Source organism: Pseudophryne corroboree, chromosome 3 (assembly GCF_028390025.1).
Source record: "Pseudophryne corroboree isolate aPseCor3 chromosome 3, aPseCor3.hap2, whole genome shotgun sequence".
Classification (NCBI taxonomy): Eukaryota; Metazoa; Chordata; class Amphibia; order Anura; family Myobatrachidae; genus Pseudophryne; species Pseudophryne corroboree.
The window spans coordinates 390,322,707-390,343,747 of NC_086446.1; the positions used below are offsets into that span (position 1 = coordinate 390,322,707).

General features: G+C 43.6%; 1 protein-coding gene across 1 annotated transcript in view; it reads left to right on the plus strand.

Annotated features, from left to right (window-relative positions):
* PSME3 (proteasome activator subunit 3) overlaps window positions 1-13,827 on the plus strand; it is a 51,723-nt gene extending 37,896 nt beyond the window's left edge. The window contains exons 8-11 of the mRNA XM_063960058.1: window positions 1,336-1,403; window positions 8,704-8,758; window positions 9,591-9,677; window positions 10,188-13,827. Coding sequence (XP_063816128.1) covers window positions 1,336-1,403; window positions 8,704-8,758; window positions 9,591-9,677; window positions 10,188-10,268 — 291 coding nt within the window. The 3' untranslated portion in view covers window positions 10,269-13,827. The remainder of the gene's footprint in view (window positions 1-1,335; window positions 1,404-8,703; window positions 8,759-9,590; window positions 9,678-10,187) is intronic.
* The last annotated feature ends 7,214 nt before the right edge of the window (window positions 13,828-21,041 follow it).

Below are 21,041 nucleotides of genomic sequence, written 5' to 3' on the forward strand. Positions count from 1 at the left end.
CTGCAATACTTGTATATAGTTATTGTTACAAAAAATTCGGGTTATTATTGTTGAGCCATCCTTTCAGAGGCTCCTTTAAATTTATCATACTGTTAACTGGGTTCAGATCACGAGTTGTACGGTGTGATTGGTGTGGCTGGTATGAGTCTTACCCGGGATTCAATATCCTTCCTTATTATGTACGCTCGTCCGGGCACAGTATCCTAACTGGCTTGGAGGAGGGTCATAGGGGGAGGAGCCAGTGCACACCACCTGATATCTCAAGCTTTTGTTTTGTGCCCTGTCTCCTGCGGAACCGCTATTCCCCATGGTCCTTACGGAGTCCCAGCATCCACTACGGACTACGAGAAATAGATTTATCGGTAAGTAAAATCTTATTTTTTTTTTTATTGAACACATTGAGAAACTTAGTTCAGCAATGGAAAAAATTACAACAGTTTTGAAGCATACAAACTGACTAAACTATTTACGACATGGCCATAATAACAATCCTATACATAAACAATCGAAAACCGCTCAGTTTGGTCATTGAATCAGTTTCACCATCAACACTGTATCTATGTCGTAAAGGTGTGTTAAGTTTCTCAAAAGTTTTACTAAAAATAAAGTAGAGAAGAAGATCCTTATTAAATCATCCGAATATAAAGAATATTGAAAGGATCAAGAGACAGGTAAAGGGAAGGTAGATAGAGAAATAGAAAAAGAGAGGAATTTAAATATGTACACTACCTAGTAAGGAGCTCTTGTGGACCTACTCAAATCTTGTGATTATTCACTTTCACAATGGGATGGTGCTTCCAGTTATCTTTTGGCTTTTAGTGGCTGCCCTAGCCTTATCGTATACTATGCTGGATGCTCATGCGCTGCTTCTCTCCTTATTCTGAATGCTCTGCATATGCTCATTATATCTGCGCAAACTTTGACATCTTTTGAGATCTCTGGATATTCTGTGTATGTGGCGTCTGTTTGATAAACGTTTGTGTGTACTCTCTAGTACACCCAGGTCTGTTAATGTGCTATACAGTACTCACTCTTTATCTCCCTGATTTATACTGTTTGTTTCTTTTGGTTTGCTTTGTATCCTAACATCAATAAAAGATTACTCCATTCAAAAGGTGATGATAATCCTGAAGAACAAGTACATGAAGACAGTCTGCAGTATTAAGTGCCCTAAATCCATTGCTCCTTCAAAAATGCTAAGGATGGGTTTTCAGCTTTAACAGAATATCTATGGTACCACTTGGTTTCATCAATGTGGCTTATCTTGCTCTTATCAAGTTGTAGTTTAAATGTTTGTTCTTTCATTAGTCTCATTTTTGCTTCCTTCATGTTAAGGAAGAAACTGTGGCTGAGTTGAGGACCGTGGAGAGTGAGGCAGCTTCTTATCTTGATCAGATTTCCAGGTGAGAACATCTTAGGCTTTGTTTCAGGATATGGTTGCACTCCTTTCCAATTTACAGCCCTTAAAAGTGTATAATAATGGAAAAATAATGGAAGTAATTGGTGTTCTTTTTGTCCAATAATGGGAACCTCCTAGATAGGGGTCTGTTTTTCTGCAGGATGATAGATATAGATATAGATATAGATATAGATATAGATATAGATATAGATATAGATATAGATATAGATATATATATATATATATATATATATATATATATATATATATATATCTATATTAATAAAAATAGAAGTCATTCGCCATACATCATGCAGAAGAAATATCAGAGAAATGATAGGTGTGATGCTGACAGATGTCTGCCAATTGTTCAGGTTACTGTAGTTCATCAGTTCTGTAACGAGGGGTAACTTCAAAAATTATTTATTAGACTTAAGAAGAATACTTGAGTTCTCATTTATTATAGAATAACACTTAAGTCTCCTGACACTTTGTTTCAGAATATCTCCAATAAATACAGCTTCTGGGATAACTTCCACAGCCTTATAAAGTGCTATGAACAGACACACAAAAGGAGGATTTTGGTACTTACCGATAAATCTGTTTCTCTGAATCCATTTGGGGACACTGGAACAGCCTTATACAGTAGGGGTGTGACGCTCACAACCGGAGGTGTGGCACAATCTAAAAATTAGCATTATCTGCACAGCCGGCTCCTCATCCCTCAGTTTGGAAAATGTGACGGAGAGAATAGGACATGAGACCACCGCGAATGGCGAGGAACTGAACTGTACAACATATCAAACAGCATCCAAGAACTCCTTCAACAGAAAAACTAACACTGTTTGCATGAACTGCTTTAACAAGAACTTTGAACACAGCAGGTTGACATCACCGAGGTGGGAGTCCAGTGTCCCTGAGTGGATTCAGAGAAACGTATTTATCGGTAAGTACCAAAATCCTCCTTTCTCTTTCATCCACTAGGGGACACTGGAACAGCCTTATACAGTAGGGGACATCCCAAAGTTACTCCCAAGGGTGGGAGTGCTGTCAGTGGCCTGCAAAACTAAACGTCCAAACTTAGAATCTCCGGACGCAAACGTATCAAATTTGTAAAATTTTGTGAACGTGTGTGCTGACCACATTGTCGCCCTGTAAAGTTGAGTAGTAGAAGCACCTGTGGCAGCCGCCCATGAGGCACCCACGGATCTGGTGGTATGAGCACCAGATTGAACAGGAACTTGCTTGCCTAATGGCAAGACTAATCCACCTAAACAAGGACTGCTTAGATGCCGGCCAACCCTCCTTTGGACCATCATAGAGCACAAACAAATGGTCCGACTTTCGAAAGGACAACGTAACTCGTCCATAAATTCGTAGAGCTCGTACAACATCCAAAGACACGTCCCCATCTGTGAATCCCTGAAAAGATGGACTATAATCGGCTGGTTCACATGAAACCCGAAACGACCTTAGGAAGGAACTCCGCCCTTGTACGGAGTTCTGCCCTATCCTTCTGGAAAATTAAAAAGGGACTCTTACATGATAAGGCTCCCAACTCAGAGACTCGTCTGGCTGAAGCCAAGGCAAGTAATAACGTGACCTTCCAAGAAAGATATTTCAGGTCTGTTCTTTCCAACGGCTCAAAAGTTGGTGATCTCAAAAATTCCTACACCAAATTTAGGTCCCACGGTGCAGTGGGAGGATGGAAAGGAGGTTGTATTCTCAGAAGGTTTGAACTTCTTGTAAGGATGCTAACCGCTGGTGAAATAGGATGGAGAAAGCCGAAACTTGAATCTTCAAAGAACCTAATCTTAGTCCCCCATCTAGACCAGCTTGAAGGAAAAGTAGTCTGGATAAGTGGAATTCCACTGAATTCCACTCGCGTTCCTGACACCAGTCCATGTACTTCCAAATTCTGTAGTAGTGCATGGCTGTGACCGGCTATCATCGTAGGAATGGCCGTTCTTGGTATCCCTCTGTTTCTTTAAGATCCAGGTCTCAATAGCCACGCCGTTAAACGCAGCCTGTTCAGGTCTGGGTGGAGGAACGGTCTCTGAGATAGCAGGTCCTCTCTCTGAGGCAACCGCCAAGGATCTTCCGCTAGTAGCCCCCGCAAGTCAGAGTACCAACTCCTGCGGGGCTAATCTGGTGCTATTAAAATTGCCCACACTCGTTTTACCTTTTTGAGAACTCTGGGTATGAGTGGGAAAGGTGGAAAAATGTAAACCCTTCTGTAACACCAAGGAATGGTCAAGGCGTCCACTCCTCCTGCTGCTGGATCTCTTGTCCTGGACACACATCTGGGCAGCTGATGGTTGTGTCGAGATGCCATTAGGTCCACCTGAGGTAGAACCCATCGCCTCACAACCATGTCGAAAATCTGTGGGTGTAGGCACCACTCACCCGGATGCATGTCCTGGAGACTGAGAGAATCTGCTTCCCAGTTCTCCACTCCTGGAATGAACACTGCCGAGAGGATGATGTTTCGCCTTTCTGCCCACAATAAGATCTGTGTGGCTTCCTTTAATGCCATCTTGCTCTTTGTTCCTGCTTGACTGTTTGTATGCCGTCGTTGTGACATTGTCCGACTGTATCTTCAAGTGTTGGCCCATGACTAGTTCTTCAGCATTGTAAACTGCTCTCAGTTCGAGAATGTTTATGGGTAGCCTGCTCTCCTGTAACGTCCATCTGCCCTGAAACTGATGTTCCTCTAGGACAGCACCCCAACCTTTGAGACTGGCATCCGTTGTCCGGATCCTCCAATCCCAAATGCCGAATCTCTTGCCTGCTGCGAGATTCTTTTGCAACGACCACCAAATTAAGGAGGTTCGTATCTGTGGTGGAAGTTGGATTCTTCAATATAGAAGCCAGTGCGAACCTGCTCCCTGAGCAATGAGGGTCATCTGGAATGGTCGGGAATGAAGCCTGACGTACTAGAGAGCTTCGAACAACGCCACCATCTTCCCGAGAAGTTGCACACAGAGGTGTAGAGAAACCGTCTGTGTCCTTAGTACCTGAGCCACTAACCTCTGTAGGTCCTGGATCTTGTTCCTGGATCTTGTTCTCTGGTAAGAATACTCTCAATTTCAGTGTCCAAGATGAGACCAAGGAATTGAATCTGTTGAGTTGGCATGAGGTTGGATTTCTGGAAGTTCATAATCCACCCATGCTGAATGAGAAATTGATAAGATGTCTGAGCATCCTTGATCAGCTGTTCCTGAAGGAGGCCTTGATCTGGAGATCGTCTAGATAAGGTATGATCGTGACCCCTAGCAGTCTCAATCCTGCAACCATTATTGCCATAACCTTTGTAAAGATTTGTGGGGCAGATGACAGACCGAATGGCAGGGCCTGAATTGGTAGTGATCCTTCACCAGTGCAAATCTTAAGTATGCTTGGTGAGGAGTCCAAATTGGGATATGAAGGTATGCATCTTTTATGTCCATGGATACCATGAACTCTCCTTGTTCCAAACCTGCAATTACCGACTGGATTGATTCCATCTTGAATTTGTAGACCCTTAGAAACTGGTTTAAAGCTTTTAAATTGAGTATCTGTCTGACCGTCCCGTCTGGTTTTGGTACGACAAAAAGATTGGAATAGAAACCTGTTCCTCTTTGAGAGGCGGGGCTGGAATAATGACCTCTGATTGTAGCAATTTGTGAATCGCGGTCAGTAGTGCCTTCGCTTTCTGAGGACACCGAGGCAATCCCATTGTAAAAAACTGACTCTGGTCTCTGTTGAAAATCCCTTTTGTACCCCTGTGAAATGTTTATCCAAAGTTCTGGTGAGGTCTTTTCCCAGATGTCCCGAAAACCTTCCAGACGCGCGCCCACCAAGGGGGACCCCAGGTGAGCTGGGAGACCGTCATGCACGGTTTTGTCAGCTGGTTTATTCTGCTTTCTGGCTGTTGCCTGTGAGCGGCCTCTACCTCTGCCTCCACATGCTTGTGCACCAAAACGTCTTCCTCTGGCTCGAAAGGACTGTGATCTAAATGAATTAAACACTGGTCCCAAATAACCTCTCCTAACCTGTGGAGTGGTTCTCGTATAAGGAGTAGGAAGAAAGGTGGACTTCCCAGCCGTAGCTTGTGAAATCCACTTGTCCAACTCTGGACCGAAAAGCATATCTCCCCAAAGGGGATGGCTTCTACTGCTTTCTTGGAGTCTGTCTCCCTGCCATTCCCCGAGCCATAAAATCCTTCTGGCTGAAATGGCTGATGCTGAGATGCGTGATGCTATCTTGATAATATCTTTTGAGGCTTGACACAAGTATGAGGCTGATTCTCGAATATGCTCCGCCAGTTCAGTAATCTCTTCCAGGCTATTTTCCTCTTCAATAGCCTGAACAATCCGTCCAGACCATGCTCTCATGGCCTTGTTAACCGAAGCACAGATGATCGTAGGTCTCTCCGCTGCACCTGCTAATACAAAAATCGACTTTTTAAAGCTGTGTCCACCTTACGATCTGAAGCATCCTTTAAAGTCGTTACATTAGGTATTTGTAAGATTGTCTTCATTGACAACCTTCCTAGGGAAGCATCCACTGCTGGTGGAGTCTCCCACTTAGCCATTACACCTTTAGGTAAACGGTAATTTGCTTGAAACCTCTTCGGAAATTGAAAGCGCTTATCAGGCTGCTTCCAAGCTTCCTCCATCAGAGATTTAGGAATGGGAAACACTGCTGAGTGCGGTTTTTGGGATTCAAATAATTCTAAATCCTCTGGCTCCTTAACTTCTTCCACGTTAAAGTTTAGGATCTCCTTTACTGCTTCAATTAAGGAATCAAGACCCGAGACAGCTGTGTCCTCTTCCTGAGAATCTGCGTCTAGGTTAGGTTCAATCAACTCTCCTTCCTCTGGATCAATAAGATCCTTCTCCCCGTACAATAGGACGAAGTCTTTTAACTGCCTTATGCACATTTGTTACTGCTTGTGCGGGTGGCGTTAACCTGATGAGAAATTCTGCCTAACTAACGAAAAGAGAGAAAAATAAAGAACCCCAGACTAAGTTCTTTAAAGAAGAGGGGTCCATATAACAACCAGTACTCACTCAGTTAAGAGAGGATCTCCTGTAGAGATGCAGGTCCCTTCAAAAGGGATCTTTGTCTCTCAAATTTCAGTGTGCCTTGTCCCCCTTTTCATTAGGTTGACGCAGCAATATATATTTACTTTCCTAGATAGGAGCATAAGCCCCCACGTGCTGTACCTCCAGCACAGTTTTTCAAACTGAGGGATGAGGGTCGTGAAGGGGGAGGAGCCAGCTGTGCAGACCGTGCTAATTTTTAGATTGTGCCACACCTCTGGTTGCAAACTTCACACCCCTACTGTATAAGGCTGTTCCAGTGTCCCCTAGTGGATGAAAGAGAGAGACCTCTTAACTGATCAGCTCTCCAGGTTTATTTGCCTGAAGAGTATGTGCAATAGGGCTTTGCTGATGGAAAGTTGTTGCTTTCATAGCAAGGAAACATCTGATGCAATGGGAAAATATTGCATGCAAGTAGTCAGGCATATTTTCTAAGTGCAAATAATAGAATGACCTCTAAGTAATGGACTTTTGTTACACACTTTAAACATACATGAAAGCTTACATGTGGTGTGATGTTTTAGGGTTTACACACAGTACTGGGAGCATACCCTACGACAGTGGTTCCCAAACTTTTTTGAATCACGGCGACCTCGAGTATCAGAATTTTTTTCACGGCACCCCTAGACCAAAATGAGAGATTTAGGGGTATATGCAATTGCGGTCGAATTCCCGAAAATGTTGAAAAACGCGACCTTTTCGCCCAAAAAAAAAATTCGACAATGCAATTCAGTACTTTTCGCCCAAAAAAAAAATTCGACAATGCAATTCAGTACTTTTCGCCCAAAAAAACGGACTTTCCAAATTCGAATTTTTGAAATTCGACATTTGTCAAATTTGACATTTCTGCAATGGTACAAATGCGGCAATTCGACAAAAGTATATTCAATTGAAGATTGTAAATTCGACAACAGTGCTTTTAGATAGTAAATTCGTCATTTTCAATCCGCCACACTTTGCTGGCGGAATCTAATAAAAAAAATTTAAAACTTTTTTTGGTGTTTTTTTTTTATTGGTAATAGCATATCTATTTATATTAGAAGGTATTGGGTACTTGGTTTGTCTATTTTGGAGACACAAGTATTTATATATTTTTAAAAATATATATATATTTTTTTTTATGGAATGGTAAAAATCTGGAGAAAAAAAATGCGTGGGGTGCCCCCTCCTAAGCATAACCAGCCTCGGGCTCTTCAAGCCGGTCCTGGTTCTAAAAATCCGGGGGAAAAACTGACATGGGATCCCCCGTATTTTTAAAACCAGCACCGGGCTCTGCGCCTGGTGCAAAAAATACGGGCGATAAAAAGCGTAGGGGTCCCCCGTATTTTTTACACCAGCATCGGGCTCCACTAGCTGGGTAGATAATGCCACAGCCGGGGGTCACTTTTAAACAGCGCCCTGCGGCCGTGGCATTAAATACGCAACTAGTCACCCCTGGCCGGGGTACCCTGGAGGAGTGGGGACCCCTTCAATCAAGTCCAGGCGCAGAGCCCGGTGCTGGTTTTAAAAATACGGGGGAGGAGCAATTATTTGGGGGGTTTTTCCCGTTTTTTTTTAAACATATATATATATATATATATATATATATATTTTTTTTTTTTTTTTAAATCTAATCAAAATCCGTCAAATCGTCCGTTTTTCGACAGCGGGACTGTCGAATCCGTTTTTTTATTGAATATGTTGAATTCCGGCACCCACCTGCCGGAATTCGACGGTCGAATTGTGTCGAATTAAAAAACAGGCGAAAAATTGCCGCGATTCGCCGGCAATTGCATATACCCCTTAGAATAAATATTAAATGAAGTATATTGTGTTTGTATGTCATCCTTAGGTTCAATTGTGTGGTGTGGGACAGGAATTGCTTCTGTTTGTCCCCATATTTTATGATTGAAAGCCACCAGCACTAGTTTTGCCTATTACATTGATAAAAAATAATTTAAATTGGTCATGGAGCACCAATCCAAGGCACCCCTGCAAGTGTCCTGAGGCACCCCAGGGTGCCTAGGCACACAGTTTGGGAACCACTGCCCTACAGTCTTTATACTAATCCAAGTAATTCCTATAAATTAGCCTGGTAGTACAAGAAAGATAATATGAGGACTGCAGTGTTACTTGCCCTAGTACTGAGCATACAAGTAGTGTATGTATGTTAATGTGTGTTTTTTTTTTTTTTTGCGTTTCTTGTTTTTTTATATGCACTATACATTCATTCCATAGATACTACATTACCCGTGCAAAACTCGTTTCCAAAATAGCGAAATATCCTCATGTGGTAAGTAGTATTGACAAGTTCCTTGTTCAAACATCTAGGGGGATATCCAATTATACACGTTAAAACATTGGGTCCAAAAAAGGCAGATTATCACTGATGTGTTTTTTTTATTTTTTATATATATATATATATATATATATATATATATATATATATATATATATATATATATATATATATATATATATATATATATATATATATATATATATATGTGTAATCCTGTTAAATCGCGTGTAAAAAAAAAAACCCCTTTCTCCCAAAAACACAGGTTCAGTGAAAACGGGTCTGTTTCCGGGGATTCTGCTTCGCCTGCCGGAGGCAGGTGAAACAAAATCCCTGATAAGCCGGTGCGTGTTGCGGCCACCGGCGGGACAATTAGCCCCGGTAAAAAAAAAACGGGGCTAATTGGATAACCCCCTTAGAGTGGCAGTTCAATTTTCCACAGTTAATTACCATGGCTAATTGATACCTGGGGGTAATTAAATTCTCCCCAATAGCTGGCACTATCTGGGATTTTGTTTCACCTGCCTGGACGCAGGAGAAATGAAATCCCCAATAAGTGCTGTGTTTTCCCTGCCAAGATTGTGAAAACACAGGAATCTAGGAACTAATCCCGGATTCTGTACGTTTTCGCAGAAAAAGTGATTAAATTGCCATGAAAATTGTTGTTTTTACAGCGAAAAACTAATCGCGGGTAATTGAATGACCCTCTTAGTAGCATGTGCTTCTCACTTCTTCATAGTTGCCATTAATCTCTACAAAACCATGTTAAACGTGTTAAAGCTCCCTCTCACATCTGTGTCTTACTCTTACTGTTCTTGCTCTGCAGGAAGATTATCGACGTACAGTAACTGAAATAGATGAAAAGGAATATATCAGTTTACGGCTAATTATATCAGAGCTGAGAAATCAATATGTAAGTATTACTACATCAGCCTGATCTTATCTATGCTGTCCTTTTTTAGTCTTCATTTCCGTTCTTTACTGTACCCTTCCAGTTATTGCGTATTGTCTGTTCCCTGCTGTTTACTTTTTTCATGATATCGGTTAATTTTGTATAGTTTCCTTCCACCCATCCCAAGAACGTCTTTGTTTCTTTTAGCTTACTAAACAGATTTAACAGCTTTTATGTGGATCTTTTCTGTGTAATGGGTATCCTAATTTAAACATCCGTGCAAAGACAAAATTATTAAGGTCCATTTTAACAAGCTTTCCTCACTCTTATTTTATTGCCAGTAAATGGAGCTAAACTAATATTGCTGCAACAAACCCTATTGAGAAGGGCTAAAAACAGACAGGACTGATTTACTGACCTGCCCAAAACAGAGGTTAGGGTTCCCTTAAGGAATGTTGCTGAAATATAAACAATGTATGTTAGGTTTGTATTTATTTAAATTTGTGTACATCACCCTTGTCTGTATTTCAGGTGACGTTGCATGATATGATCTTCAAAAACATTGAGAAAATCAAGAGGCCAAGAAACAGTAACACCGAAACGTTGTACTAGTCAGCGTGTCCTCATGAACCCGCCCAACTTTAGTTCTATTTTGTTTTAAGTTTTTGTTTCTTCCTTTGAACTTAAAAGGAATATAGACCATCAATGCCTTGTTTGAACTTGTGACATACTCTCCACCAAGAAGGGAAAGAGACTGGTCTGGAGATAAGTGTGCGTTTTTAAAAAAAAAAATATATAAAATGGCTTTCTCCCCTTCCTTTTGGTTTTGGCGGTTAAATGTGTATTTGAAGCCATAGTCACTGATGAGGGGCTGTTTAAAGCTTATCACAATTTGAGTGCTGTATACTTAGTACTGGAGTTCAATGAACAGTGCACTGTAGTCTTCTCGGGCACTGTAGATGTTGGTTGACCAATACTGAATATCTGGCTCCGGATCTTCTGTACAAGGTCCTTAGTCAGCTATCCTCCCATGGAGGGCAAGCCATCACTGCTGCAAATCATCTTGATCATTATTCCTGGCTACAAAAACAATAGGATTGTCTAACTGAACACCTTGGCTCAGCCTAACCCCCCTAAGTTTAATTAATAACATTGTATGCAACATTTGAAGTGAACAGTAACACGCACAGACCAGTCGGCTATTAACTGTTACTAGTGTAATTCAAAGTTAAAATAGGATGATTTGTGAGTAGGTTCCCATGAATATTTATTCAGCCCCCCTTTCCCCCAGAAAAAGAAAAGAAAGTGCCTCACAGTGGTGATTTGGTGTTAATCAAATTAAACAATATAATTTGCAGCAGACGTGAGCTTTTTTATTTTATTTTTTTGCTAGTCTCGGAAGTCATTGATACTCCTGGAGTATCACTAGCTTGCAGATATATCAATGGAATGTCCTTCAGAAAAGCTGGAAAGGATGTTTGGGTGTGATACTTTAAAATGTAATCTCATGCCTGTTTTAATTAACTCTTAATTTGTCCAATTTACCCCATCAGGACATTTTACAGTATTAATCTGTAAGTATCTTACTACAGACCTCTTTTTAAGGAAACGGCATTTTGAAATCCGTTTTCACAGTGCTGTAAAGTGTATTCGTAGTGATCCGTCTATGTAGTGCTTAACTCTTACTGCACGTAGTGAAAAAAGCAATGCTTGCTGTTTTTACCCTGCATCTGTTTATACTGGGAGCAGTAAATATGCTTACCATGTACAGACTTCAGTTACACAACACTTGAAGAGAATGTATGTGTGCGCTGTGTTTGGAATGTGTGTTCCATTTGTTCACAACCAATAGTTCTCAAATTTGCAATGAACAATCGGATAATTTGCTTGGATTGTTAACAAAGGAAAGAATCGGTTGTAAACTGCATGTCTAGTAGTTAAGTTGTGAATTGTTCATCTGTGTGACAGTGTTTGGCTATAGCCTGAAATGGAGTAAATATATAGAAAGTTAATTTTGTATGGTTGACGTGTGGCTAGGAAGAAGGCTCAGTCAGCATATTTTGCAGTACTACTTACATCTCTCCTGCAATCGGCTCTGTGTGCATCAGGGAAGACCATGTTATCACATGGCAGTAGTTTTACCAGTTTACTTGGTTATTGGCAAAGCCATGGAAAAGTTTATGTACCTGGCATTTTCTACTCTAGCTGAGCTTGCAGTGTATTAATCCTGCTATCATTGGTATATTTTACCTCAAGGTCACTCCGTTTTGAGATGGTGTTTTTCCTTCTCGTAAACTAATTCCATTGCTAAGAGATTGACCTTTCAGCGGATGGTAACATTTAAACGTAGTACCTTTATGCTTAATTAAGAGTATGTGGCATTATGCATCAGCAGGAGTACCCGTTTATTCTGATATAACCTCATGAAACTGGTGTGTATGTTGACACTGTGTGTGTGTGTGTGTGTGTGTGTGTATATATATATATATATATATATATATATATATATATATATATATATATATATATATATATATATATATATATCTATATATATATATCTATATATATATATCTGTTAGTTGCTGAACATAACAGCTCTTTGGATGATTCAACTGCATATACCAAACAGGACCTGTACAGCAGGTATGGTCTGATTTCTAATGACCTACCTGGCCAAAACATCCTGAGTTACTGAAGGGGTGGTCTACAGTATGCCGAATGTCGGGATCCCGGCGCACAGTACACCGGAGTCGGGATCCCGACACCCGGCATACCGACAGCTATTCTCCCTCGTGGGGGGTCCACGACCCCCCTGGAGGGAGAATAAATAGCGTGGCGCCCGCAATGGGCTCCTTTGCGCTCGCCACACTGTCGGTATGCCGGCGGTCGGGCTCCCGGCGCCGGTATGCTGGTCGCCGGGAGCCCGGCCGCCGGCATACCATACTACACCCTTACTGAAGCAGGTTTGTTTTGGCCCTGCTGATGGAACAGTTACATTGTCTAAACCTATCAAACTGCCCTTCATATGTATGTGTGTATAGAATAGGACCAGCTTTTGTGACACTGGTTGTCATAGGTTACTTACAGCACAAACCTAAAACTTGCTGTTGTAATATATTGCAATGTTTGTTTGTTTTTCTTCACATAACCCATATTTCACATACTAGGTAATCTGTTCTATCTTTAAAGCAACTTATTTTCCATTAAAGTACTGTGGTATGGCCAGTGTTGTGCTTTCACTCTTTGTGCAGTAAGAGTATGCATTTTTGTTTTGGTTTATATTGCGGATGTAAATCATTTTATTTCAATCTTTTGTTGCTAGTCAATCTAAGTGTAGGTATGCCTCCATTTAAAAAAGAATGCCAAAAGAATGGAAATTAACGTGTTCATTCGATCCAGCTAATCTTACACAAGCCCATCACCACCTGTCTTCTCAGGGTAGAAGTACTTAGATGTTGACTATTCAATCATTGTTTCAGTATGCTAAATGTATCTCCCTAAATATAGCTTAGCTCTAGGACTTGGATGTTGTGCTCACACGCAAGCATTATTTGTCAAAAGCTTTAAAGCTCAAAGTTACTATATAACGTTCTTTGAAATTTTTGGACCACACTTAATGGGTTTTTGGCATTTGGTGTGAATACTTATATCTCACAGGGCATCTTGCCTTTCCAAATTCGGTGAGCCCCTTACCAGGTTATGGTTAACTTAGATTTCAGCTGTGGTTTGCAGATTGCTGAATGAAGCATAATTTAAAGGGGCCTGTCAAGTGCACACGATAGAGGCAGCCATTTTGTGCTACATCGATATTTGTGAAAATTTAGCCAATCCATTTGTAAGTAACTTGCATTCTCACTAATATCTGTTAAGCACAATAAATGCCTGCCCGCCCGCACCATGTGTAAGCACAGATAAGTTTCAAGGACCGCATGAGCAATCTAATGTCAGTCTCCCAAAGTCAGGATTTGGTGCCTCCAGCCTCTATCAGATTCACGTATTTAACTTCCTGTTCTGAATGGTGGTGTCCCAGCCTTAAATTGTTTTATTTTATTTTTTATCATTGTCATTTTAGTTCTTTATTGTAAAAGAGAGGTTTTGATTATTTTTCTTTGCTGAAATGATGTATGTAAAGTTTTAAAATGTCAACTTATTAAAAATGTTCATCTAATTTGTTTTGTAATTGCTTTCTCTTATTAATGTGTGTGAGAACTCTGTCAAGCCATCCATACTAGACATTGCATCTTTCTGAATGTTTTACAGACAAGAAAAAACATTATTTCTCTGACGTCCTAGTGGATGCTGGGTACTCCGTAAGGACCATGGGGTATAGACGGGCTCCGCAGGAGACTGGGCACTCTTAAAAGAAAGATTAGGTACTATATCTGGTGTGCACTGGCTCCTCCCTCTATGCCCCTCCTCCAGACCTCAGTTAGTATCTGTGCCCGGCCAGAGCTGGATGCACCCTAGGGGCTCTCCTGAGCTTCCTAGAAAAGAAAGTATTTGTTAGGTTTTTTATTTTCAGTGAGATCTGCTGGCAACAGACTCACTGCTACGTGGGACTGAGGGGAGAGAAGCGAACCTACCTGCTTGCAGCTAGCTTGGGCTTCTAAGGCTACTGGACACCATTAGCTCCAGAGGGATCGAACACAGGCCCAATCCTCGGTCGTCCGGTCCCGGAGCCGCGCCGCCGTCCCCCTTGCAGAGCCAGAAGAACGAAGAGAAGTTGAAAATCGGCGGCTGAAGACTCCGGTCTTCATTAAGGTAGCGCACAGCACTGCAGCTGTGCGCCATTGCACCCTTAGCACACCACACACTCCGGTCACTGATGGGTGCAGGGCGCTTGGGGGGGGGGGGGGCAGCAATTAGATTACCTTACTTGGCGAAAAGCACATAATACAGTCTGATAAACTGTATATGTGCATTAACCCCCGCCATTAAAGTACATAAAAGGACAGAAGCCTGCCGCTGAGGGGGCCGGGCCTTCTTCCTCAGCACACCGGAGCCATTTTCTCTTCACAGCTCAGCTGGAAGGAAGCTCCCCAGGCTCTCCCCTGCAGTATCCTGGTACACAAAGGGTAAAAAAGAGAGGGGGGGCACATAAATTTAGGCGAAAAACTGTGTATATAAGCTGCTATAGGGGAAAAATCACTCGGTATAGTGTACATCCCTGTATTATATAGTGCTGTGGTGTGTGCTGGCATACTCTCTCTCTGTCTCTCCAAAGGGCCTGGTGGGGGAACTGTCTTCAAATAGAGCATCCCCTGTGTGTGTGGTGTGTCGGTACGCGTGTGTCGACATGTCTGTGGTAAAAGGCTCCTCTAAGGAGGTGATAGAGCGGATATGTGTGTGGGAGGGTGTCTCCGTCGACAACGCCGACACCTGTTTGGATATGTGTAAGTGCTGAGGTAAAATTATTGCACAAAAGGTTAGGGAACAGAAAGGAAATCTACCCTGGTCTGTCCCTATGTCACAGAGTCCTTCAGAGTCTCTCTATGTTCACTATCCAAAATAACAAAGTATCGACACGGAGTTTAACTCCACTGTCGACTACGATAATGCAAAGTTACAGCCAAGAGGGCTAAAAGATATTCAATATATGATTATTGGAATAAAAGATGATTTGCATATCACTGATGACTCATCTGTCCCTGACACGAGAGTACACATGTTAAGGGGAAGAATGCTGAGGTAAATTTCCCTCCTCATGAGGAAAAAGAGCGGGAATCTCCAGACAAGAGACGGCAGCTTCCCACAAGAGAATTCTCAGGCTGTATCCTTTCCCCACTAGGGCCAGGATGTGTTGAGAATCTTCCCCTTGGGTGTCCTGTTTGCACTAGCTATTCTCGGGGATCCTGCAGATAGTGTGCACATTCTAGTATACTACCCAGACCGGCGATTGTGTCGGCATGGGTTTATAGCGCTGTGGCAGCGTGGACAGGTACCTTATCAGCAGAGATTGAGACCCTAGTATGCATATAAATATTTTAAGATGCTGTCTTAAGTGATAGATATATAATTTTCTCTATCGTCCTAAGTGGATGCTGGGGTTCCTGAAAGGACCATGGGGAATAGCGGCTCCGCAGGAGACAGGGCACAAAAAAGTAAAGCTTTACTAGGTCAGGTGGTGTGCACTGGCTCCTCCCCCCATGACCCTCCTCCAGACTCCAGTTAGATTTTGTGCCCGAACGAGAAGGGTGCAATCTAGGTGGCTCTCCTAAAGAGCTGCTTAGAGAAAGTTTAGTTTAGGTTTTTTTCTTTACAGTGAGTCCTGCTGGCAACAGGATCACTGCAACGTGGGACTTAGGGGGAAAGTAGTAAACTCACCTGCATGCAGAGTGGATTTGCTGCTTGGCTACTGGACACCATTAGCTCCAGAGGGATCGAACACAGGCCCAGCCGTGGAGTCCGGTCCCGGAGCCGCGCCGCCGACCCCCTTGCAGATGCTGAAGCGTGAAGAGGTCCGGAAACCGGCGGCTGAAGACTCCTCAGTCTTCATAAGGTAGCGCACAGCACTGCAGCTGTGCGCCATTTTCCTCTCAGCACACTTCACTGGGCAGTCACTGAGGGTGCAGAGCGCTGGGGGGGGGCGCTCTGAGAGGCAAATATAAACCTTATACAAGGCTAAAAATACCTCACATATAGCCCATAGGGGCTATATGGAGATATTTAACCCCTGCCTGACTGGAAAAATAGCGGGAGAAGAACCCGCCGAAAAAGGGGCGGGGCCTATCTCCTCAGCACACGGCGCCATTTTCTGTCACAGCTCCGCTGGTCAGAACGGCTCCCAGGTCTCTCCCCTGCACTGCACTACAGAAACAGGGTAAAACAGAGAGGGGGGGCACATTAATGGCTATATATATATATATATATATTAAAGCAGCTATAAGGGAGCACTTAATATAAGGATATCCCTTGTATATATAGCGCTTTGTGGTGTGTGCTGGCAGACTCTCCCTCTGTCTCCCCAAAAGGGCTAGTGGGTCCTGTCTTCATTAGAGCATTCCCTGTGAGTTTGCGGTGTGTGTCGGTACGTGGTGTCGACATGTATGAGGACGATATTGGTGTGGAGGCGGAGCAATTGCCAAATATGCAGATGTCACCCCCCAGGGGGTCGACACCAGAATGGATGCCTTTATTTGTGGAATTACGTGATGGTTTATCTTCCCTTAAACAGTCAGTTGAGGACATGAGGCGGCCGGACAATCAATTAATGCCTGTCCAGGCGCCTCAAACACCGTCAGGGGCTGTAAAACGCCCTTTGCCTCAGTCGGTCGACACAGACCCAGACACGGGCACTGATTCCAGTGACGACGGTAGAAATTCAAACGTATTTTCCAGTAGGGCCACACGTTATATGATTTTGGCAATGAAGGAGACGTTACATTTAGCTGATACTACAGATACCGTAAAACAGGGTATTATGTATGGTGTGAAAAAACTACAAACAGTTTTTCCTGAATCAGAAGAATTAAATGACGTGTGTGATGAAGCGTGGGTTGCTCCTGATAAAAAGTTGATAATTTCAAAAAAGTTATTGGCATTATACCCTTTCCCGCCAGAGGTTAGGGCGCGCTGGGAAACACCCCCTAAGGTGGACAAGGCGCTCACACGCTTATCCAAACAAGTGGCGTTACCCTCTCCTGAGACGGCCGCACTTAAGGATCCATCAGATAGAAAGATGGAAGTTATTCAAAAGAATATATACACACATGCAGGTGTTATACTACGACCAGCTATAGCAACTGCCTGGATGTGCAGTGCTGGAGTAGTTTGGTCAGAATCCCTGATTGAAAATATTGATACCCTAGATAGGGACAATGTTTTACTGTCGTTAGAACAAATAAAGGATGCATTTATCTATATGCGTGATGCACAGAGGGATATTTGCACACTGGCATCTCGGGTGAGTGCTATGTCCATTTCAGCCAGAAGAGCCTTATGGACACGACAGTGGACAGGCGATGCGGATTCAAAACGTCACATGGAGGTTTTGCCGTATAAAGGGGAGGAGTTATTTGGAGTTGGTCTATCAGACTTGGTGGCCACGGCTACTGCCGGGAAATCCACTTTTTTACCTCAAGTCACTCCCCAACAGAGAAAGGCACCGACTTTTCAACCGCAGCCTTTTCGCTCCTACAAAAATAAGAGAGCAAAGGGCTTGTCGTACCTGCCACGAGGCAGAGGAAGAGGGAAGAGACACCAACAGGCAGCTCCTTCCCAGGAACAGAAGCCCTCCCCGGCTCCTGCAAAAACCTCAGCATGACGCTGGGGCCTCTCAAGCGGACTCGGGGACAGTGGGGGGCCGTCTCAAAAATTACAGCGCGCAGTGGGCTCACTCGCAGGTAGACCCCTGGATCCTGCAGATAATATCTCAGGGGTACAGGTTGGAATTAGAGACGGATCCTCCTCATCGTTTCCTGAAGTCTGCCTTACCAACCGTCTCTTCCGAAAGGGAGAGGGTGTTGGAAGCCATTCACAAGCTGTACGCTCAGCAGGTGATAGTCAAAGTACCCCTATTACAACAAGGAAAGGGGTATTATTCCACTCTATTTGTGGTACCGAAGCCGGATGGCTCGGTAAGGCCTATTCTAAATCTGAAGTCCTTGAACCTCTACATAAAAAAGTTCAAGTTCAAGATGGAGTCACTCAGAGCAGTGATAGCGAACCTGGAAGAAGGGGACTTTATGGTATCCTTGGACATCAAGGATGCGTATCTACACGTTCCGATTTACCCCGCAAGGGGTACCTCAGGTTCATTGTTCAAAACTGTCACTATCAGTTTCAGACGCTGCCGTTCGGATTGTCCACGGCGCCTCGGGTCTTTACCAAGGTAATGGCCGAGATGATGATTCTTCTTCGAAGAAAAGGCGTATTAGTTATCCCATACTTGGACGATCTCCTAATAAGGGCAAGGTCCAGAGAACAGCTGGAGACAGCTTTAGCACTATCTCAAGAGGTGCTAAGACAACACGGGTGGATTCTGAATATTCCAAAATCCCATTTAATCCCGACAACTCGTCTGCTGTTCCTAGGAATGATTCTGGACACGGTTCAGAAAAAGGTTTTCCTTCCAGAGGAAAAAGCCAAGGAGTTATCCGATCTGGTCAGGAACCTCCTAAAACCAGGAAAAGTGTCAGTACATCAATGCACAAGAGTCCTGGGAAAAATGGTGGCTTCTTACGAAGCAATTCCATTCGGCAGATTCCATGCAAGAATATTCCAAAGGGATCTGTTGGACAAATGGTCAGGGTCGCATCTGCAGATGCACCTGCGAATAACCCTGTCACCAAAGACAAGGGTGTCACTTCTGTGGTGGTTGCAGAAGGCTCACCTATTAGAAGGCCGCAGATTCGGCATTCAGGATTGGATCCTGGTGACCACGGACGCCAGCCTGAGAGGCTGGGGAGCAGTCACACAAGGAAGAAACTTCCAGGGAGTATGGACGAGTCTGGAAAAGTCTCTTCACATAAACATTCTGGAACTAAGAGCAATCTACAATGCTCTAAGCCAGGCGGAACTTCTCCTGCAAGGAAAGCCGGTGTTGATTCAGTCGGACAACATCACGGCGGTCGCCCATGTAAACAGGCAGGGCGGCACAAGAAGCAGGAGTGCAATGGCAGAAGCTGCCAAGATTCTTCGCTGGGCGGAGAATCACGTGATAGCACTGTCAGCAGTGTTCATCCCGGGCGTGGACAACTGGGAAGCAGACTTCCTCAGCAGACACGATCTTCATCCGGGAGAGTGGGGTCTACATCCAGAAGTCTTCAACATGTTAATAGACCGTTGGGAAAGACCAATTGTAGACATGATGGCGTCTCGCCTCAACAAGAAACTGGACAAATATTGCGCCAGGTCAAGAGATCCACAGGCAATAGCTGTGGACGCACTGGTAACTCCTTGGGTGTACCAGTCAGTGTATGTGTTTCCTCCTCTGCCGCTCATACCAAAGGTATTGAAGATCATACGGCAAAGAAGAGTAAGAACAATACTAGTGGTTCCGGATTGGCCGAGAAGGACTTGGTATCCGGAACTTCAAGAGATGCTCACGGACGAACCGTGGCCTCTACCTCTGAGAAGGGACCTGCTACAGCAGGGTCCCTGTCTTTTTCAAGACTTACCGCGGCTGCGTTTGACGGCATGGCGGTTGAACGCCAGATCCTAAAAGGGAAAGGCATTCCAGAAGAAGTCATTCCTACCTTGATTAAGGCACGGAAGGAAGTCACCGTGAAACATTATCACCGCATTTGGCGAAAATATGTAGCGTGGTGCGAGGATCGGAAGGTTCCGACGGAGGAATTCCAACTGGGTCGTTTCCTACATTTCCTGCAATCAGGATTATCTATGGGTCTCAAATTGGGATCCATTAAGGTTCAAATTTCGGCCCTGTCAATATTCTTCCAAAAAGAATTGGCCTCTGTCCCTGAGGTCCAGACTTTTGTCAAGGGAGTACTGCATATACAGCCTCCTGTGGTGCCTCCGGTGGCACCGTGGGATCTAAATGTAGTTTTAGATTTCCTCAAATCCCATTGGTTTGAACCATTGAAAAAGGTGGATTTGAAATATCTCACATTGAAAGTGACTATGTTACTAGCCCTGGCCTCTGCCAGGAGAGTATCTGAATTGGCGGCTTTATCTTATAAAAGTCCTTATCTAATCTTCCATTCGGATAGGGCAGAACTGCGGACTCGTCCGCATTTTCTCCCTAAAGTGGTATCAGCATTTCATCTGAACCAACCTATTGTGGTGCCTGCGGCCACTAGCGACTTGGAGGACTCCAAGTTGTTGGACGTTGTCAGAGCCTTAAAAATATACATTGCAAGGACGGCTGGAGTCAGAAAATCTGACTCGCTGTTTATATTGTATGCACCCAACAAGTTGGGCGCACCTGCTTCTAAGCAGTCGATTGCTCGTTGGATTTGTAACACAATTCAACTTGCACATTCTGTGGCAGGCCTGCCACAGCCTAAAACTGTAAAAGCCCACTCCACAAGGAAGGTGGGCTCATCTTGGGCGGCTGCCCGAGGGGTCTCGGCATTACAACTCTGCCGAGCAGCTACGTGGTCGGGGGAGAACACGTTTGTAAAATTTTACAAATTTGATACCCTGGCAAAGGAGGACCTGGAGTTCTCTCATTCGGTGCTGCAGAGTCATCCGCACTCTCCCGCCCGTTTGGGAGCTTTGGTATAATCCCCATGGTCCTTTCAGGAACCCCAGCATCCACTTAGGACGATAGAGAAAATAAGAATTTACTTACCGATAATTCTATTTCTCGGAGTCCGTAGTGGATGCTGGGCGCCCATCCCAAGTGCGGATTATCTGCAATACTTGTACATAGTTATTGTTAACTAATTCGGGTTATTGTTAAGGAGCCATCTTTAAGAG